The 19,992-nt window shown below is 46.1% G+C and overlaps 1 protein-coding gene across 29 annotated transcripts in view; it reads left to right on the top strand.

Moving 5' to 3' along the window:
* Positions 1 to 10,147, top strand: part of HUWE1 (HECT, UBA and WWE domain containing E3 ubiquitin protein ligase 1) — a 150,399-nt gene extending 140,252 nt beyond the window's left edge. For all 29 annotated transcript variants that reach the window (XM_003805901.6, XM_055106725.2, XM_063601490.1 and 26 more), the window contains 11 exons: positions 613 to 709; positions 3,339 to 3,494; positions 4,065 to 4,310; positions 4,715 to 4,832; positions 5,473 to 5,613; positions 6,502 to 6,789; positions 6,917 to 7,022; positions 7,660 to 7,777; positions 8,243 to 8,424; positions 8,743 to 8,933; positions 9,529 to 10,147. In XM_003805901.6, the coding sequence (XP_003805949.1) occupies positions 613 to 709; positions 3,339 to 3,494; positions 4,065 to 4,310; positions 4,715 to 4,832; positions 5,473 to 5,613; positions 6,502 to 6,789; positions 6,917 to 7,022; positions 7,660 to 7,777; positions 8,243 to 8,424; positions 8,743 to 8,933; positions 9,529 to 9,631 (1,746 nt within the window). In that variant the 3' untranslated portion in view covers positions 9,632 to 10,147. The remainder of the gene's footprint in view (positions 1 to 612; positions 710 to 3,338; positions 3,495 to 4,064; positions 4,311 to 4,714; positions 4,833 to 5,472; positions 5,614 to 6,501; positions 6,790 to 6,916; positions 7,023 to 7,659; positions 7,778 to 8,242; positions 8,425 to 8,742; positions 8,934 to 9,528) is intronic.
* Positions 10,148 to 19,992: the final 9,845 nt, after the last annotated feature.

The following is a 19,992-nucleotide window of genomic DNA, read 5'->3' as shown; positions in this document are numbered from 1 at the left end:
GTATAATTACTATTATACAGTATGGTTTTATTGAGTAGGCAGGGAAAAGCCTTGAACTTAGGGGCAGTGACTCCAGGAAGGTAGAAAGGGAAAATAAAGCTGTTATTCTGGAGTATTTTTTCTGCCGAGTCTCTTTCCCATTACCCGAAAAGATGTCGGCTTTTTAAATAATCCCACTCATGAGAGGTTGCTCTAATTCTCCTATTATTTCCCCTTTTGTGAGCAAAGAGAAACAAAGAGCAGACCTACCTTCCACCCATCTGAATTTTTTATACACATACACACACACACACACACACACACACAACAGAAGAAGACTTGAAGTCTATATACAGGAGGCTAGTTCTGACTGGTCACAGGTCTGGATTGTAGACTGTAGGAAATGTAGGCATCCAAGGAGCTATTGGGAAAAGCTTACAAAACACAGTGGAGAAAAGCAGAAGAGTTGGGAAAGGCATCCTTTTGTCCTGGATAGCTACAGTTTTCCCCACCCAAATATGGGAAGCTTCTTTGCAAGCTCAATGTATGAGAAGTGGAAGGGCCAACCTCTAGCCTGTCTCTAAGGAAAGCAGAGTTGCACCCTTATGTGATTTTTGTCTCCCTTTTATCCAGTCGGAGTCTAGCCAGTCAGAGGCGTCTGTCCGGAGGGAGGAATCACCCATGGATGTGGACCAGCCATCTCCCAGTGCTCAAGATACTCAATCCATTGGTCAGTACTACTTCCTGTTTCCAGCCGAGCAAAAGGGATAGCCAGTCTTCTGGAATGTCTGCTGAATCCCCTGCTCCCAGCATATATAAGCCCAGTGTTTTCCCATTTGTTCCAGTAAACCCTGGTTTCTGTAAATGATGACAGGTGTTTGACAACCAAGGCACACTTTTCTTTCCTGTAGTAAAGGAAAGAAAATGGTGGGATATCATGCATTCAGACAGCATGTTTTTGTGGGGTTTTCTCTTGTTGTGGTGGTTGTTTTTGAGACAGTCTCCCTCTGTCGCCAGGCTGGAATGCAGTGGCACGATGTCTGCTCACTGCAACCTCTGCCTCCTGGGTTCAAGCAATTCTCCTGTCTCAGCCTCCCAAGTAGCTGGGATTACAGGCGCCCACCACCACACCTGGCTAGTTTTTGTATTTTTTTTAGTAGAGACGAGTTTTGCCATGTTGGCCAGGCTGGTCTCAAACTCCTGACCTCAGGTGATCCACCTGCCTTGGCCTCCCAGAGTGTTAGAATTACAGGCATGAGCCACTGCGCCCAGCCCAGCATGTGTTTTAAATCTTTTGTTTTATTATTGAGGCAGGGTCTTTCTCCATCATCTAAGCTAAGATACAGTAACATAGTCATAGCTCACTGCAACCTCAAACTTCTGAGCTCAGTCGATCCTCCTGCCTTGGCTATCTGAGTAGCTGGGACTGTAAGGGACAGGCCACCATGCCCAGCTAATTTTTTTTATCTTTGTAGAAATGGAGTCTCACTATGTTGCCCAGGCTGGTCTTGAACTCCTGGCCTCAAGCCATCCTCTCACTTCAGTCTCCCATGTCTTCTTTCTTTCTTTTTTGTTTTTTGAGACAGAGTCTAGCTCTGTCTCCCAGGGTGGAGTGCAGTGGTGCAATCTCGGCTCACTGCAACCTCCGCCTCCTGGATTCAAGTGATTCTCCTGCCTCAGCCTCCCAAGCAGCTGGGATTACAGGCGCCTGCCACCATGCCTGGCTAATTTTTTTTTGTATTTTTAGTAGAGACAGGGTTTCGCCATATTGGCCAGGCTGATTTCAAACTCCTGACCTCAAGTGATCCACCTGCCTCGGCCTCCCAAAGTGCTGGGATTACAGGCATGAGCCACGGCCGACCAGCCTTAGTCTCCCGTGTTTTAAATCTTGGCTCCCCCATTTACTGCTTCTGGGACCTGAGGCAAACCGCTTTGTTAGGTTTCCTTGTTTAAAATAGGAATGTTCAGTTGTTAGGATTAAATGAGTTAAAACATGTATAGTGGTTAGAGAAGCACACGATGAATGCTATTGTTAGCAGCATTTCTCAAAGTCAGTCATACATAGAATACATTTTGGCACCCTCGTAACACATTCCCATGGAATAGTATTCTTGTAGGACAACCATTGTTATCCTATCTTTCATCAGGATTTGGGGAGATAGATATTATTCTCGTGTTCTGTATTCACCTTCTTTTACCTAAGGTCATATGATTTGCAAGTACCGGAGCCAGGATTCAAACCTAAGGCTGTCAGAACCTTGAAGAATAGTCAGGATTTGGGTAAAGGATGAACAGCAAAGGTCAGGAAGAAACCTAAGCAGGGCCAGGTGTATGGGGATCGGGGGTTGATGAGAAAACAGTCACTTACTCCCCACCCAGAAGATGGGGTTGTGTCTTGCTGCTTAGCTACTGAGCAGAGGTTAGAATAAGCCCCCAGTGAGTATCAGGAAAAGTACCAGCCATGGGATTCCATCTGTCATACCATGGCTTCTCAGGGTTTTAAACTGCCCCAGGACAAGATGACTAATTTAGAAGGCATTAGAAGGCCGGGCGTGGTGGCTCACGCCTCTAATCCCAGCACTTTGGGAGGCCAAGGCAGGTGGATCACGAGGTCAGGAGTTCAAGACCAGCCTGACCAACGTGGTGAAACCAAGTCTCTACTAAAAATACAAAAATCAGCCGGGCATGGTGGCTTGTGCCTGTAATTCCAGCTACTCAGGAGGCTGAGGCTGGAGAATCGCTTGAACCCGGGAGGCGGAGGTTGCAGTGAGCCAAGGTCGCACCACTGCACTGCAGCCTGGGCGACAGAACAAGACTGTCTCAGGGAAAAAAAAAAAAAAGGCATTAGACTTAAGGTTAGAAAGATTTAGTTTGATGTCCTGGTGCTGTCTTCCTCAGAAACCAAAATGAGGAAAAGACAGCCTACTTTCCAAGGCCAGCTGTCAGAATTCAATGACAATAGTGTCCTAAAACGTCCTGTGTAAACTGGAAGGCAACCATCCAAAGCTCCACTGTTGTTACATTACCCTGAAATAATCCACAGATTCTCTTGAAACTAGTGAGGCAGTGACTAGACTAGCACTGTCTGGATCTGCAGTAGCACCTGTGGCTTTTGAGCACCTTAAATGTGGCTGGCGCAACTGAGGAACCAGATTCATTATTTTATTTATTCTGTTTAATGTAAATGCCATCCAGTGCAGGTCCTAGACCTTGTTTCAGATGTTGCTCGGTGAGTACCACTCAGTGGCCAGTGGTCCCCTCTACTTGTTCTGTATATTAGTTGGTGCGTGTGGTCTAGAAAGATCTAAGCAGAAGGGAAATTTTGAAGACTTTCTGACTCTCTTCTGTGTGCCCTCCAGCCTCCGATGGAACCCCACAGGGGGAGAAGGAAAAGGAAGAAAGACCACCTGAGTTACCCCTGCTCAGCGAGCAGCTGAGTTTGGACGAGCTGTGGGACATGCTTGGGGAGTGTCTAAAGGAACTAGAGGAATCCCATGACCAGCATGCGGTGCTAGGTGAGTTGTGTCCTAAAGGCCCAGGTCCCAACCCAGTGGTCTGCTCTGGGGCCCTTCCTGCCAGCTTGTTTTTCTTCCTTCCAGGTTACTCCTCTCCCTCAGTGTCTCTGTAATGAGAATTCAAAAGAGAAGTGTTTTTTCTCTGACTTCAGTATAAAAAAGATTGACCTTCTCTTTTAATAGTTGGTGTCTTTCACTTTATAGACAAGGGGAATCTTTATAACTGGTTAGCTATCCCATTTTTCTTTGGCTTCAAGGAAGTTCCTCTGTGACTTGATTCTACCATATTTCCCTGCAAGTTCTCATTGTTTTTTTTTTTTTTTTTTTTTTTAATCAGAAATGAGGTCTCACTATGTTGCCCAGGCTGATCTCAAACTGCTGGGCTCAAGCAATTTTCCCACCTCGGCCTCCCAAAGTGCTGGAATCATAGGTGTGAGCCACCACACCTAGCCTAGTTTTCACTATTTCTTCTTCCTTATTTATTTTTATAATTTGTTTATGATGGCAAAGAGGTTTGCATGTTGAAGTTTGCAGAGTAAAATGTTACTTCTCCATCATTCCTAACCCTAGTGCTACAGCCTGCTGTCGAGGCCTTCTTTCTGGTCCATGCCACAGAGCGGGAGAGCAAGCCTCCTGTCCGAGACACCCGTGAGAGCCAGCTGGCACACATCAAGGACGAGCCTCCTCCACTCTCCCCTGCCCCCTTAACCCCAGCCACGCCTTCCTCCCTTGACCCATTCTTCTCCCGGGAGCCCTCATCTATGCACATCTCCTCAAGCCTGCCCCCTGACACACAGAAGTTCCTTCGCTTTGCAGGTACGGGGAACTTTTAGGCTGCCAGGTGTAGAAGGCTTCATTTTAAACAGGATTGTTTCATACAGTTAATCCTTAGTTGATGAGAGAGAGAGAGAGAGAGTGTGTGTGTGTGTGAGAGAGTGTGTGTGTGTGTGTGTGTGTGTGTGTGTGTGTGTGTGTGTACATACACACACCCGTGCACGTAAACCCTGCATGGTTTCCCTTGGCCTCAGGATACTCAGGTTTAGAATAGAAATGCTCAGATTCACGTTCACACCTCAAGGGTTGGCCCTTGGTTTTGACTAGTCCTTTTAGAGCCCTGAAATAAGGAAGAGGAAGGAAGAGAGAGTTGCTAGCTGGTTGGCTGTCTTACAGCTTCTGGGGCAGATGATGTGCTTAATTCCTGCTGTCACTTCTCCCCTCAGAGACTCACCGCACTGTGTTAAACCAGATCCTACGGCAGTCCACGACCCACCTTGCTGATGGGCCTTTTGCTGTCCTGGTAGACTACATTCGTGTCCTCGACTTTGATGTCAAGCGCAAGTATGTGTCCTGGATATTCGGGGGTAGAGGGGTGGTGAGAACTCCCCAAATGGTAACTCGCCTCTGAAGTTACTCTTGAGGCCACAAATTTCCTTTGGTGACAGCACTTGGAATGGTGGTGGTGGGGAGGGAAGAGACAGCTGTAGCATTGATGGCCATCATACCTAAATACTCCTGGGCTTCTCCACCCCATCTGCATTTTTCATCAGCAAAACAGAGTCACATGATTTTTGAACCACACAATTTCTAAAGTTCTGTTCCATCCGTTGGGGGTAGTACAGGAGGCACAGGTGGCCATAGTACACACACAGCAGGGTTCCAGGGGCTTCCACAACACTCCTGGAGTCATCCCTATGCCTCTCCTTCTCCTCGTGCATGTATACATGCTTACCTGCTTGTGGCAGAAATCACATGTCACAGTCTTTGTGGGCCCTTACTCAGTGGAGGTAAGGAAAATTTAGAGTTGGTAATGAGTGATCTACCTCTCCCAACTACTGGGCATTTCCCAAGCAGGTGTGGAGCAGAGATCAAAGTGTTTGGAGGATAGAAGGAGCATCATTGTGGGTCTTCTTCCTAACCACACAAACAAATTTGTTCTGCCACCCTTAATCCTATCTTCCTTGCTTTTCTACCTCCCAAGATATTTCCGCCAAGAGCTGGAGCGTTTAGATGAGGGGCTCCGGAAAGAAGACATGGCTGTGCATGTCCGTCGTGACCATGTGTTTGAAGACTCCTATCGTGAGCTGCATCGCAAATCCCCCGAAGAAATGAAGAATCGATTGTAAGGGCCCAGGAACGGAGAAAAGATGGCGGGTGGGAGGTGGGGCCTCCTGCACAGTAGCGATGGCTTGCTCTAGCCTCAAATTTAGGGAGGTGCTGCCCTCCCTAATAGGAATTCCCCATAGGAATCTGGTTTTAGATAATCTTACTGAGTTGTCTCCTATCTTCTGGGCCTGCCCTGCTGGCTGGCCCTTTAGCTAAGCTACCCAACAATTCCCAGACAGACAGGAAAGTCTTTGGTGTTTATAAGGATATACCTGCTGGCTTTGCAATGAGAGCTTTAATATTGCTATACTAGGAATGACCATGTATGAGTGGCCTCCACCAAACTGGTAACTGCTCACTGGTGATTCTGAAGCCACCTAGAGGAGATCAGCAGTTTGTAATACTGAGCGTAGGAGCTGATGAGATGAAAGACCTATTGGAGTTGTTTAATGATTCCTCCCCATCTCTTGTGGTGTGGGCTCTCCAACTGTGTAATCACAAGAAGTCAGGGAGTCTCCCTAGACAGACTGTATGCCATGTTCTTCCACCACCAAATACCTTTAGAGAATTTGGACTCTGGGCTTATCCCTCTCTAATACCACTTTTCTCCCCTCCCCACTTCACCTAAGCAAGGCCTCATTTATTTCTCTGATACCTTTCCTATTGGTGTTTTCTGGAATATCTGTTAACCTTGACTATTTTGGGACATCTCCTCTGTCAGTGGTGCTTTTGTTTGCTCCCAGATCTCCACCCCATTTCTGGGCTGTCCTGGCACTCTCTGTTTACCTCTTCATCTGACACTGCACTCCCCAGACACTGCTTCACAGTCTCTCACTCACACAAATGACTGGATGTATCCTGGGTTTTCTGCACAGCTCTTTTCTGCTTCTGCTTTCTTATGCAGGTATATAGTATTTGAAGGAGAAGAAGGGCAGGACGCTGGCGGGCTCCTGCGGGAGTGGTATATGATCATCTCTCGAGAGATGTTTAACCCTATGTATGCCTTGTTCCGTACCTCACCTGGTGATCGAGTCACCTACACCATCAATCCATCTTCCCACTGCAACCCCAACCACCTCAGCTACTTCAAGTTTGTCGGACGCATTGTGGCCAAAGCTGTATATGACAACCGTCTTCTGGAGTGCTACTTTACTCGATCCTTTTACAAACACATCTTGGGCAAGTCAGTCAGGTGAGGATGAGGCATAGTCCTGGGACTGTCTTCAGTCCTGGGGGTCTGGTCTTTTTGTGTCCCATCCTTGTGCTCCTTCTTCCCCCCCACTCGCAAACCATGACCCTGTATAATTGTGTTTTTCTAGATATACAGATATGGAGAGTGAAGATTACCACTTCTACCAAGGTCTGGTTTATCTGCTGGAAAATGATGTCTCCACACTAGGCTATGACCTCACCTTCAGCACTGAGGTAGGTCAGGAAATCCTAATCACAGCACATCCCAGCCAATCTGGAAGATCCATTCCAGGTTCACCTTAGAACTAGCACTGCGTGACCTTCTCATAGTTCTAAGGAAGCATCTTGACTTCTTAAAGCTGTAGCAGGTGTTTGTGAGTGACATCACAAACAGGAAAACCAGAATTTGCAGGCCATTTCCTAGTTTCACCTTTATAAAAAAAAAAAAAACTCCAGTACATAATTCCTCATTCCCAAGGGTAGGTCTTTGTAGAAAAATCGTACAAATGTAAGTGGGGGGAAAATGAAGGCAATTAAGGTTACTCTTCTCCTAAATTCTTTTCCTAAGAGATTACATTCCGTTACGTATGTTAGCCATTCCCTTTTCCCTTTTACCACTGATAGTTGCCTTACTCTCTTCTGCCTTTTTTGTGGGTCTTAGAGCCAAAGAGTATTTTCCTCTTTCCTACCCAAAGCCTTTCCCTATAAGGGGAGTTGCGAGCTATGAGTAGTAGAAAAAGTCACTGTTTTGTATGGACTTGCCTCATCTCTCTGCCCAGGACATGGCAAGGGGTTTAGGGTGTGTTCCTAGGTATCTAATCCCATCCTAGACGAAGTCTGATATGTATGATTGGTGTTTTGGTTGTTCTAGGTCCAAGAGTTTGGAGTTTGTGAAGTTCGTGACCTCAAACCCAATGGGGCCAACATCTTGGTAACAGAGGAGAATAAGAAGGAGTATGTACACCTGGTATGCCAGATGAGAATGACAGGTAGGGGAAATGTTCCTAGACCTCTAGTTGCTCAATATGAGAAGAGGTATAAAAAATTAGCCAAGTGTGGCAGCGTGCGCCTGTAGTCCCAGCTACTCGGGAGACTGAGACAGAAGAATTGCTTGAACCCGGGAGGTGGAGTTTGCAGTGAGCTGAGATCCCACCACTCTTCTCCAGCCTGGGCAACAGAGTGAGACTCCATCTCAAAAAAAAAACAAAAAAAACCCAGCTTAACTTCACTGGGCACAGTGGCTCACACTTGTAATCCTAGCACTTTGGGAGGCTGAGGCAGGAGGATAGCTTGAGCCCAGGGGGTTGAGACTAGCCTGGGCAGAATTAACCAGTTGTGGTGGTGCATGCCTGTAGTCCCAGCTAACAGTGGTAGATGGGAGCCAGATGGGGGATCTCTGACCTCTACGGTTGTGTGAGTTTAGAAGTCATTTGGCTTTTTGGTTATCTCACCAGGAGCCATCCGCAAGCAGTTGGCGGCTTTCTTAGAAGGCTTCTATGAGATCATTCCAAAGCGCCTCATTTCCATCTTCACTGAGCAGGAGTTAGAGCTGCTTATATCAGGACTGCCCACCATTGACATCGATGATCTGAAATCCAACACTGAATACCACAAGTACCAGTCCAACTCTATTCAGGTGAGCTGCTGCTGGCATCCCTTCTCATATGGTCCTCTTACCCTAGGCAACGCTAGTTTGTGTGATACCAAATAAACCAGTAGTACTCTTAGAGGAAGTTGCATGTAGAAGACAGTCTACCTATATCTAACTCTTTGTTCTCCTGAAGCATAGCAGACTTCTCTTGGCCGTCTTATGAATGAAAGGAGCTAAAGCTCATCCCACAGAAGGGACTTGCCTCAGATACCAAGTCCAGTCCTGTTTCCTAGATTCCATCCCCTCCACCCTGCTTCTAGGAGCTTTCTACCTAACACTGGCTTCATGGGTCCCTTCCTACAGATCCAGTGGTTCTGGAGAGCATTGCGTTCTTTCGACCAAGCTGACCGTGCCAAGTTCCTCCAGTTTGTCACGGGTACTTCCAAGGTACCCCTGCAAGGCTTTGCTGCCCTCGAAGGCATGAATGGCATTCAGAAGTTTCAGATCCATCGAGATGACAGGTCCACAGATCGCCTGCCTTCAGCTCACACATGGTAAAAGGAAGGGTTTGTTTCTCCTTTTCAGTGCTTAGGTTGAGCTTGCATACTTGATGTTTTCAGGACCCTACCCAAGATTGGGAACGCAAATGTGGCTGAGTCCTGGACCTTGGGTAACTCACAATTTGGTGTTTCTATGGAGGTGATGTCTGAGATGAGATGTGCTAGACACAGTGGAGGCTGGGGAGACACTGTCAGGTAAACAGCACCACAAGAGAGCATGGTGTATTCCAGGGCCAGCGTGACTGGAGCAAGGAGGAGTTGCAGGGAGCAAAAGTCTAAAGAGCTCAGCAGAGGTCCGATTACCAGTGACTCTGAAAACCTCCTTCAAGTTTGCACTTTAGCCTATGGGCGAGTGAGGCCAGGGTGTTTAAGGAGGAGTGACAGGGTCAGATTTTTGGTTTTGGTGCCTGATGGCCAGTTTGGGAGCCAGATAAAGGGGGATATACTGGGCTGAGACAAGATTGGGAGTCATCAAGAAGCAGGGAGTTGGTTTCTTCAGGGAGGGGAGGGGCTGGTGGGCACCATGGGAACACACAGATTTGGTTATCTGTCATCCCTCACCACAAACTGATCTTTCTTCTTTCCTTAGTTTTAATCAGCTGGATCTGCCTGCCTATGAGAGCTTTGAGAAGCTCCGCCACATGCTACTGTTGGCTATCCAGGAGTGCTCTGAAGGCTTTGGGCTGGCCTAATAAGGCCCTGCCCAACTCTGTGGGGTTTTTTTTTACCATTGTTGGACCTGGGGAGGGGGGAGTTAAAAAAAGAACCAGAAAGAACTTGTCAAAAACCAATAAATGAAATCCACCAACTCACCGTGTGTGTCCCAGCTGCCCCATCTTCCCCAGCGCATACCTGTTCCTCTTCTCATTCTTTCCCCGCCGCCTGTTTCCTCACCTTCTCTCCCCTTTCCATGCCGTCCATGATCCCCACCCCATGTGTTTTAAAAAGGCAGTAGCCTTTGCAGGGACCTGTCTGTCCCAACTGTTTGAACAGTGTGCTCCTCAGATTCTGTGTTCAGAAGGATTTGCTGCATTGAGACTTGAAACCTTTGGATAGGGGAAAAAATTATATATATATATATTTTTTTGTTCTGTTTGCATTTCTTAATTTGTGCTTGGAATGTGTTGATGTGCACAGCTAATGATTCAATGCGAGACAAGATTGGCGTCTGTGTTGTGGAGGTTTCAAATAAAGAGCACTCTTCATAACTCACTTTTCACAATGGAGTTTTTTTCAAACTTTAAAAAAAAAAAAAAAACTCTTAAGCACATGCTAGGCATCTGGAGAAAAGATGGATTCTCCAGGAAACCATCCCTGCCCTACCCGCTTGCCCACCTGCCTCCACCACTGGTGCAACTTCCTCCTTCAGAGTCAGTTTCTGCAGTCAGGAGAGATGAGCAGTTCACCAGGAATTGGGGGTAGGGGCATCTGTTTTTTTTTTTTTTTAGAATGGGAGCTGCACTTGGGGATGGTGATGGTGTTAGAGATTGCAGCCCAGGACAAAGTATCACCTTGCTCAAGGGGAACAAACTGCAGCAGGTTGTACAAAACATTCAGAGAGAGCTCACTTGACCCAACCGAGGGTTTTACTTGGTGAGCCTTTCTAGTAGTCTTGAGTCTGGGGCTCAGTTTTAGATTTTTATTTCATTAATGTTTGTTTATTTCTAATTTTAATAAGCGAGTAATTTAACTAGGTCACCAGAAGACCATTCTTTTTGTTTGTCTATTTTTGTTGTCGTCACTCCCTCTCTCGTCATCTGTCTGCCAGTCTGTTCACAGATCACCTTGTAGTCCCTTGTGGTTTTTACTCCATCCAGTGCTTAAAGCTGATCTAAGGACTTCGATGGTTCCAGCCTTCAAAGAAAAAAATAATTTAATAAAAATTTAGTTAGAAAAAATAACCCCAAGTGGTGCTTGCCTTGTGTGGTTTTTCTCATTTTCCTGGGGTGCTACCTCTGAACAGATTGTCCCCTTGACCTTGTCCCAAAGTGTGGGTCTAGGAAAGAAAGGGTGTGTCTTTAACCTGATCCCCTGGTCCTGGAGCCAAGGCTGCTAGCCATTTTCCCCTTTTTTAGTGTTCCCACTCTTTTGTGCCTGGCCCTGCTTTGATGACTGAGAAGGCAGAGGAATTGCCCCATCCGTGTTACTGAGCTTCTAGTAGGGAGGTGAAGACAGTGATTAGTTTTGTGACAGATGAAGAAAGGGGTCTCAGTGCACATAGAAGTGCCTGACCTAGCCTGGAGAGTCAGGGAAAGCTTTCCATCGTCGGTGCACTTGGATTGCAGCCTAAAGCTGAGCAGGAGTTGAGGTTAAGCAGAGAGGGGTCATATAATTCAAGGCAGCAGGAGTTTAGTTGCTTAGGGTCCAGCAGGACTTTAAAATGGAAGAGATACACCAGGTGCGGTGGCTCACACCTGTAATCCCAGCACCTTGGGAGGCTGAGGCGGGTGGATCACCTGAGATAAGGAGTTCGAGACCAGCCTGGCCAAAATGGCAAAACCCCGTCTCTACTGAAAATACAAAAATTAGCCGGGCATGCTGGCGTGCGCCTGCAGTCCCAGCTACTGGCAGTCCTAGCCACCGCGCCAGTCCCAGCCAGGTTCCATGACTCACGCCTGTAATCCCAGCACTTTGGGAGGCTGAAGCAGGAGAATCGCTTGAACCCGGGAGGCGAAGGTTGCAGTGAGCTGAGATCACGCCATTGCACTCCAGCCTGGGTGACCGAATGAGACTCGGTCTCAAAAAAAAAAAAGAATAAGCAGAAAGAGTAGAATTTGTCAATAAGCAGTAAGATTAACTGGTTCTTTGAAATAAAGGTCTGGCAGGTAATTTAAATTTGAAAGTAAAGGGGGGGGGGTTCCTGGGTTGGAGGTTGGGGGTTGGATGTGGAAGCTGGGAGTACAGATGGAATAATCCTATGGGAAATGGAAGCAAATCTCATTCAGTGGGATACTACAAAAATAGAGCATGATCAAGTGTGATTTGCCCCTGGGATATGTGTAGTGTAATATTAATCGCCTCATTGTCAGATGAGAAATCTTTGTCCGTAGATGGCAAGGCATTTGTTCACATTCAAGAACCATTCCTGGCAACCTTTAAAGGTAAAGCTAGCTTGATAAGGTAGTTTCAGACCAACAGCCAACATCACACTTGAAAAATAAGGTGGCTAATTATCACTATTAGTGCTGTTCTGCTATTCTGCAGTTTTCTATTTCAGTAAAACAGGAAACAAAAGGTATAACTTAAACCATTTGCTAACGGAGTCAAAAGTTATTGGAGCGGGGCATGGTGGCTCATGCTTGGAATCCCAAGGCTTTCAGAGGCCAAAGTGGGAGGATTGCTTGAGCTCAGGAATTCAAGACCAGCCTGGGCAACATAGCAAGACCTCTCTAGTGAAATTTTTTTAATCTAGGCATGGTGGCACACGCCTGTAGTCCCAGCTACTCGGGAAGCTGAGGTGGGATGATCGCTTGAGCCCCAAAAATCGAGGCTGCAATGAGCTATGATCACGCCATTGCACTCCGGCCTGGGAGACAGCGAGACCCCGTCTAAAAAAAAAACAAAAAGTATTGGAACTTAAAACAGTCTAGCAAGAAACTTGGCTATAATGAACAAACTATTCACATAAACTTATTACCTAACATAAATGAATTGTGACAAATTCCTACAATGGAATCCTACACAGTAGTAAAAATATCAATTGCATACATCACATGCATAATCTCAATGATAAAGTTTCAGGCTGGGCGTGGTGGTGCGTGCCTGTAGTCCCAGCTACTTGGGAAGCTGAGGCGGGAGTATCACTTGATCCTAGGAGAGAGGTCAAGGCTGCAGTGAGCTGAGATCATACCGCTGCACTCTAGCCTGGGTAGCAAGTGAGACCCTATCTCAAAAAAAGAAAAAGTTTCAGGAGGGTACATACATATAAGACCTGCTCAAAAGTTGCAAAATCATGCAACATGTATGAAGAGTATGAAAAACCATGAGGATGATAAAATCTTGCACAATGTTGAGGATAAGTTATGGGACAATGCAGGGGTAGACAGAGGGGATGTGGCTGGGAAGAGGCACATTACACAGGGCTTCAACTACATTGGTGATGTTTTCTCTTTTTTTTTTTTTTTTTTTGAGTCAGAGTCTCGCTTTGTCACCCAGGCAGGAGTGTGGTGGCGCATGATCGGGTCACTGCAACCTCCACCTCCCAGGTTCAAAAGATTCTCCTGCCTCAGCCTCCCAAGTAGCTGGGACTTCAGGTGTGCACCACCACGCCTGGTTAATTTTTTAAATTTTTAGTAGAGTCAGAGTTTCTTCATGTTGGCCAGGCTGGTCTTCAACTCCTGGCCTCCTGTGATCTGCCCACCTCAGCCTCCAAAAGTGCTGGGATTACAGATGTGAGCCACTGCACCTGGCCTTTTTCTTTTCTTTTAAAGTAATATTTTGTCTTTGTTGAGTCTGAGTCTCAACTCTGTTGCCCAGGCTGGAGTGCAGTGGTGCGATCCCGGCTCACTGCAACCTCTACCATCAGGGCTCAAGCCATCCTCCCACCTCAGTCTCCCAAGTAGCTGGGGCTACAGGCACATGCCACCACGCCTGGCTGATTTTTGTATTTTTTGTAGAGACAGGGTTTCACCACGTTGGCCAGGCTGGTCTCGAACTCCTGGGCTCAAGTGATCCACCCACCTTGGTCTCCCAGAGTGCTGGGATTAGAAGCGTGAGCCACCGTGCCCAGTGATGTTTTGTTTCTTAAGCTGGGTTGTGCTGGGTACGTGAGTGAATTTTCCTTGTAATACTATGTACTGTGAAACTTCATAACTTTTATACATCTGAAATGTTTCAAAACACCCTTTTTGAGATATATAATTTATTAAATTTTACAATGCATTTGAGATGGGTAGCAGGGAGATATCAGTCCTGTTAAATAAAAATTATAGGAGGCCATTGGTTTGAACTAAGCTCCTGCACTAGGCTCCAACAGACCAAACAAAATAAAAATGGAGTCACCCATACTAAAGTTCCACTTCACCAAACCTAAACTAAGTTATTACCTGACCTTCCAACAAATCAGGAGAGAGAGATAACATCCAATTTCCCCAACAAGTCAGTTTAAATCTTCAATCAGCATGATAATAAAGCTCCCTCTGCTTTAATCCTTACACAAAAAAGCCTGAAGTTACCTGATGTTAACTACAATTGACCCTTGAACAACGTGGGGGATGGGGGACTGACCATCCATCCGTGCCAATGAAAGTCCACGTATGACTGGACTCCCCAAAAACTCAAATACTAGCCAGGCACAGTTGGCTCACACCTGTCATCCCAACATTTTGGGAGGCCAAGGCAGGAGGATCACTTGAGTCCAGGAGTTCAAGACCAGCCTGGGCAATACAGTGAGACCATGTCTCTACAAAAAATATAATAATAAAAAAAAAGATGGCCAGGCTTGGTGGCTTACCCCTGTAATTCCAGTACTTTGGGAGGCTGAGGTGGGCAAATCATTTGAGTCCAGGAGTTCGAGACCAGCCTGGGCAACATGGTGAAACCCCGTTTCTACAAAAAATACAAAAAAATTAGCTGGGTGTGGTGGTGCACACCTGTAGTCCCAGCTACTCAAGAGGCTGAGGTGGGAGGATTGCTTGTGTGGGGAGGTGGAGGTTGCAGTGAGCCAAGATCATGCCACTGCACTCCAGCCTGGGTGACAGAGTGAAACACCATTTAAAAAAAAAAAATCCTTAAATAACTAATAGCCTACTCTTGAGCAGAAGCCTTACTAATAACATAAACAGTCTGTATTAGTCTGTTTTCACACTGCTATGAAGAACTGAGACTGGGTAATTTCTAAAGGAAAGAGGTTTGATTGACTCACAGTTCTGCATGGCTGGGGAGGCCACAGGATACTTACAATCGTGGCAGAAAGCAAAGGAGAAGCAAGGCACCTTCTTTGCAAGATGGCAGGAGAGAGCACAGGGGAACTGCCACTTTTAAGCCATCGGATATCATGAGAACTTCCTCACTTCCTCACTATCATGATAACAGCATGGAGGAACCACTCCCATCATCCAATCACTTCCTACCAGGTCTCTCCCTCGACACATGGGATTACAATTCAAGATGAGATTTGGGTGGGGACATGGGGCCAAACCATATCATTCCACCCCTGACCTCTCCAAATCTCATGTCCTTTTCACATTTCAAAACAAATTATGCCTTCCCAACAGTCCCCCAAAGTCTTAACTAATTCCAGCATTAACTCAAAAGTCTGAGTTTAAAGTCTCATCTGAGACAAGGAAAGTCCCTTCCACTTATGAGCCTGTAAAATCAAAAGCAAGTTAGTTACTTCCAAGATACAATGGGGGTATAGGCATTGGGTAAATGTTCCCATTTCAAATGGGAGAAATTAGCCAAAACAAAGGGCCCCAGGTCCCATGCAAGTCTGAAACCCAGTGGGGCAGTCATTAAATCTTAAAGCTCTGAAATAATCTCCTTTGACTCCATGTCTCACATCCAGGCAACACTGATGCAAGGGGTGGGCTCCCAAGGCCTTGGGCAGCTCTTCCCTTGTGGCTTTGCAGGGTACAGCCCCCACGGCTGCTTTCACAGGCTGGCATTGTGTGTCTGCGGCTTTTCCAGGTGCATGGTGCAAGCTATCAGAGGATCTACCATTCTGGGACCTGGAGGACAGTGACCCTCTTCTCACAGCTCCACCAGGCAGTGTCCCAGTGGGGGGACTCTGCATGGGGGCTCCAACCCCTCATTTCCCCTCTGCATTGCCCTAGTAGAGGTTCTCCATGAGGGCTTCACCCCTGGATCAAACTTATGCCTGGACATCCAGGTGTCTCTATACACTCTCTGAAATCTAGGTGGAGGTTCTGAAACCTCATCTCTTTTTTTTTTTTTTTGAGACTGAGTATTGCTCTGTCACCCAGGTTGGAGTGCAATGGTATGATCTCAGCTCACTGCAACTTTTGCCCCCCAGGTTCAAGCAATTCTTGTGCCTCAGCCTCCAGAGTAGCTGGGATTATAGGCATATGCCACCATGTCTGGCTAATTTTTTGTATTTTTAGTAGAGACAAGGTTTCACCATGTTGGTCAGACTGGTCTTGAACTCCTGACCTCAAATGATCCACCCGCCTCAGCCTCCCAAAGTGCTGGGATTACAGGCATGAGCCACCACGCCTGGCCCCAAACCTCAACTCTTGTCTTCTGCACACCCGCAGGCCCAACCCCACATGGAGGCTGCCAAGTCTTGGGGCTTGCACCCTCTGAAGCAAAGGCTGGAGCAATACCTTGGCCCTTTTAGCCACAGCTGGAGCTGGAGAGGCTGGGATGCAGGACAGCAAGCCCCGAGGCTGCACAGAGCAAGGGGCGGGGTGGGGGGGGCGGTGCCTGGGTCTGGCCCACAAAACCATTTTTCCCTAAAAGGCCTCTGGGCCTGTGATGGGAGGGGTTGCTTTGAAGACATGCCCTGGAGATTATTTTCCCCATTGGCTTGGTGATTAACATTAGGCTCCTCTTCACTTTTGTAAATTTCTGGAGCCAGTTTGAATTTCTCCCCAGAAAATGGATTTTTCTTTTCTACTTCATGGTCAGGCTGCAAATTTTCCAAACTCGTATGCTCGGTTTACCTTTTAAATAAAAGTTCCAGTTTCAGATAATCTCTTTGTGAACATTGACTGAATGCATTCAGAATCAGCCAGGTCACCTCTTGAATGCTTTGCTGCTTAGAAATTTCTTCCACCAGTTACCCTAAATCATCTCTCTCAAGTGTAAAGTTCCACAGATCTTTAGGGCAGAGGCAAAATGCCACCAATCTCTTTGCTAAAGCATAGCAAGAGTGACCTTTACTCCAGTTCCCAATAAGTTCATCATCTCCATCTGAGACCACCTCAGCCTGGACTTCATTGTCCATATCACTATTAGCATTTTGGTCAAAACCATTCAACAAGTCTCTAGGACGTTCCAAATGTTCTCACATCTTCGTGTCTTCTTCTGAGCCCTCCAAACTGTTCCAACCTCTGCCTGTTACCCATTTCCAAAATCACTTCCACATTTTCAGATTATCTTTATAGCAGTACCTGAGTCTTCCAGTACCAGTTTTCCGTATTAGTCCATTTTCTCGCTGTTATAAAGAGCTGCCTGAGACTGGGTAATTTATACAGGGAAGAGGTTTAATTGACTCTCAGTTCCACATGGCTGGGGAGGCCTCAGGAAACTTACAATCATGGCAGAAGACGAAGGGGAAGCAGGCACCTTCTTCACAAGGTGGTAGGAGAGATATTGAGAGAGAGGGATAGCTCAGGGGAAACTACCACTTTTAAACCATCAGATATTGTGAGAACTCCCTCATTATCACGAGAACAGCATGGGGGAAACCACCCCATGATCCAATCACCTCCCATCAGGTCCCTCCCTCGATATAGTCAATTCACACATTTAGTATGTTATATGTAACATATACTGTATTCGTGCAGTAAAGTAAGCTAAAGAAAATAAAACATTAAGAAAATCATAAGGAAAAGAGATTTACTGTTCATTAAGTGGAAGTGGACCATCATAAGGGTCTTCATCCTCAATCTTTGTTGTTGAGTAGGCTGAAGAGGAAGAGGAGGGGTTGGTCTTGCTGTCTCAGGGATGGCAGAGGCAGAAGAGGTGGAGAAGGTGAAAGAGGAAGCAGAAGAGGCAGGCACACTGGTGTAATTACAGAAATACATTGTAATTTCTGTCTGACTTTTGCTTTTTCATGCCTCTAAAAATGTTTCTATATGGTACCAATCTTTCTATATGGTTCCACCGTTTGCTTTAGTTTCAGTGCCCATATCATAGTAAGGTCCACATCATAAAAGAAGTCAAAAGTATTCTTTAGTAATCAGAACCCTCTGCCAGATTGTCTTATGTCACTTTGGTTCCTGGCACTGCTTCTACGTCTTCTTGCTCATCATCTGGTATCGGTTCAGAAGCACTCATCTCTATCAAGACATCTTCTGTTACTTGCTCTGGTGTGGTGTTTATTAGCTCTTGAATTTCACTAAGATCCATATCCTGAAGTTCTTCACCCATCACCTTTTTTTGCCATATCCACAAACTCGTGATTTCCTTGATTGGTACTGTCATAAATCCTGTTAAGTTCTGCACAATATCAGGACAGTTTTCTCCAACAGGAATTTATTTCAGGCTTGATGGCTTTTTCTGTGACAATGATGGCATCTTCAGTGGTGGAATCCTTCCAGACTTTCGTGATGTTCCCTCTGTCGGGGTTCTCTTCCACAGCATTAACAATCCTTTCCTTAGAGTACTGTGTGTAATAGCCTTAAAGCCCCTTATGACTCTCTGATCTAGAGGCTGAATTAGAGATGTGGTTTTGGGGGGCAAGTAGACCACTTCAGTGCCTTTTGTGTTGAATTCATGGGGCTCTGGGTCACCAGAGGCATTGTCTAATGTCAAAAGAACTTTAAAAGGCACTCCCTTACTAGCAAGGTACTTCTGACTTCAGAGACAAAACATCAATGGAACCAATCCAGAAAAGGGGTCTTGTTGCCCAGGCCTTCTTGTACAACCAAAAGACCAGCAGCTGGTAGTTTATCTTTCTCCTTCAAGGCTCGGAAGTTAGGAGCTATATAGGTAAGGGCAGTCCTGATTATAAACCCAGTAGCATTTGCACAAAATAGAGGAGTGAGTCTGTCCCTTCCTGCCTTAAATCCTTCTGCTCACTTCTATTCCTTACTAATAAACGTCCTTTGTGGCATCTTTTTTTCCAAAATAGGGCACTTTCATCTGCATTTGAAACCTGTTCAGGCAGATATCCTTTCTCCTCAGTGATTTTCTTTATTATTATTATTATTTTTTGAGACAGGGTCTCACTCTGTTGGCCCAGGCTGGAGTGCAGTGACACAATCATGGCTCACTGCAGCCTTGACCCCCTGGGCTCAAGTCATCCTTCCACCTCAGCCTCCTGAGTAGCTGGGACTACAGGCATGTACCACCATACCCAGCTAATTTTTTATTTTTTGTAGGGAAGGGGTCTTGCTATGTTGCCCAGGGTGGTCTCAAACTCCTGGGCTCAAGCAGTCCTCCCACCTCAGCCTCCCAAAGTGTTGTGATTACAGGCTTGTTACCACACCTGGCCTCAATGATTTTCTTAATGGCATCTGGGAACTTGTCTCTTAGTTGGCAGAAGCTGCTTCTCCTGTTAGCTTGACTTTTTTTATTTATTTGTTTGTCTGTTTGTTTATTATTTGTTTATTTATAGAGATAGTGTCTCACTGTGTTGCCCAGGCTGGCCTCAAACTCCTGGTCTCCTGGGCTCAGTTGATCCTCATGCCTCAGCCTCTCAAGTAGATGGGACTACAGGCTTGCACATGCCTGGATTATCTTGACATTCTTTAAACCAAACCTCTTTCTTATTTTTATTTTTATTTTTCGAGACCAGGTGTCACTCTGTCACTCAGGCTAGAGTGCAGTGGCATTATCAGGGCTCACTGCAGCCTTGACCTGCTGGGTTCAAGCACATTTTTTTGAACTTTTAGTAGAGACAAGGTCTCACTATGTTGCCCAGGCTGGTCTCAAATTCCTGGGCTCAAGCGATCCTCCCACTTCAGCCTCCCAAAGTGCTGGGAAAGTACAAGAGTGAGCCACCGCGCCCGGCCGCCAACCCTCTTTCTAAAATTATCAAACCATCCTTGCTAGCATTAAATTATCCAGCTTTAGATCCTTCACCTTTCTTTGTCATGTAATGACTTCACTTTTTCTAGAATTAGAATCTATAGGTATGCCTTTCTTATGGCAATCCTACACCCACATAAAAGCTGCACTTTAAATACAAGACAAAAAGGTATTTCACAGAAAGCGCAAGGTTTTCATACCTGCTGCCAAAGCCGCAGCAATGGCTTCAAAATTTTCCTTTTCCTTTTTACAATGGTCCTTATCTTGAAATGGTGGGTAACTCCAGCTGCGGACCTCAATCTGTGGCACATATCAAGCAATTCAACTTTTTGGAATGTCTTGACTTTTCTTTGCTTCTTGGGAGCACTTCCAGCATCACTATTGGCACTTTTTATGG

The sequence above is a fragment of the Pan paniscus genome, chromosome X (genome assembly GCF_029289425.2).
Source record: "Pan paniscus chromosome X, NHGRI_mPanPan1-v2.0_pri, whole genome shotgun sequence".
Classification (NCBI taxonomy): Eukaryota; Metazoa; Chordata; class Mammalia; order Primates; family Hominidae; genus Pan; species Pan paniscus.
This window is presented reverse-complemented; position numbering and strand designations above follow the sequence as displayed.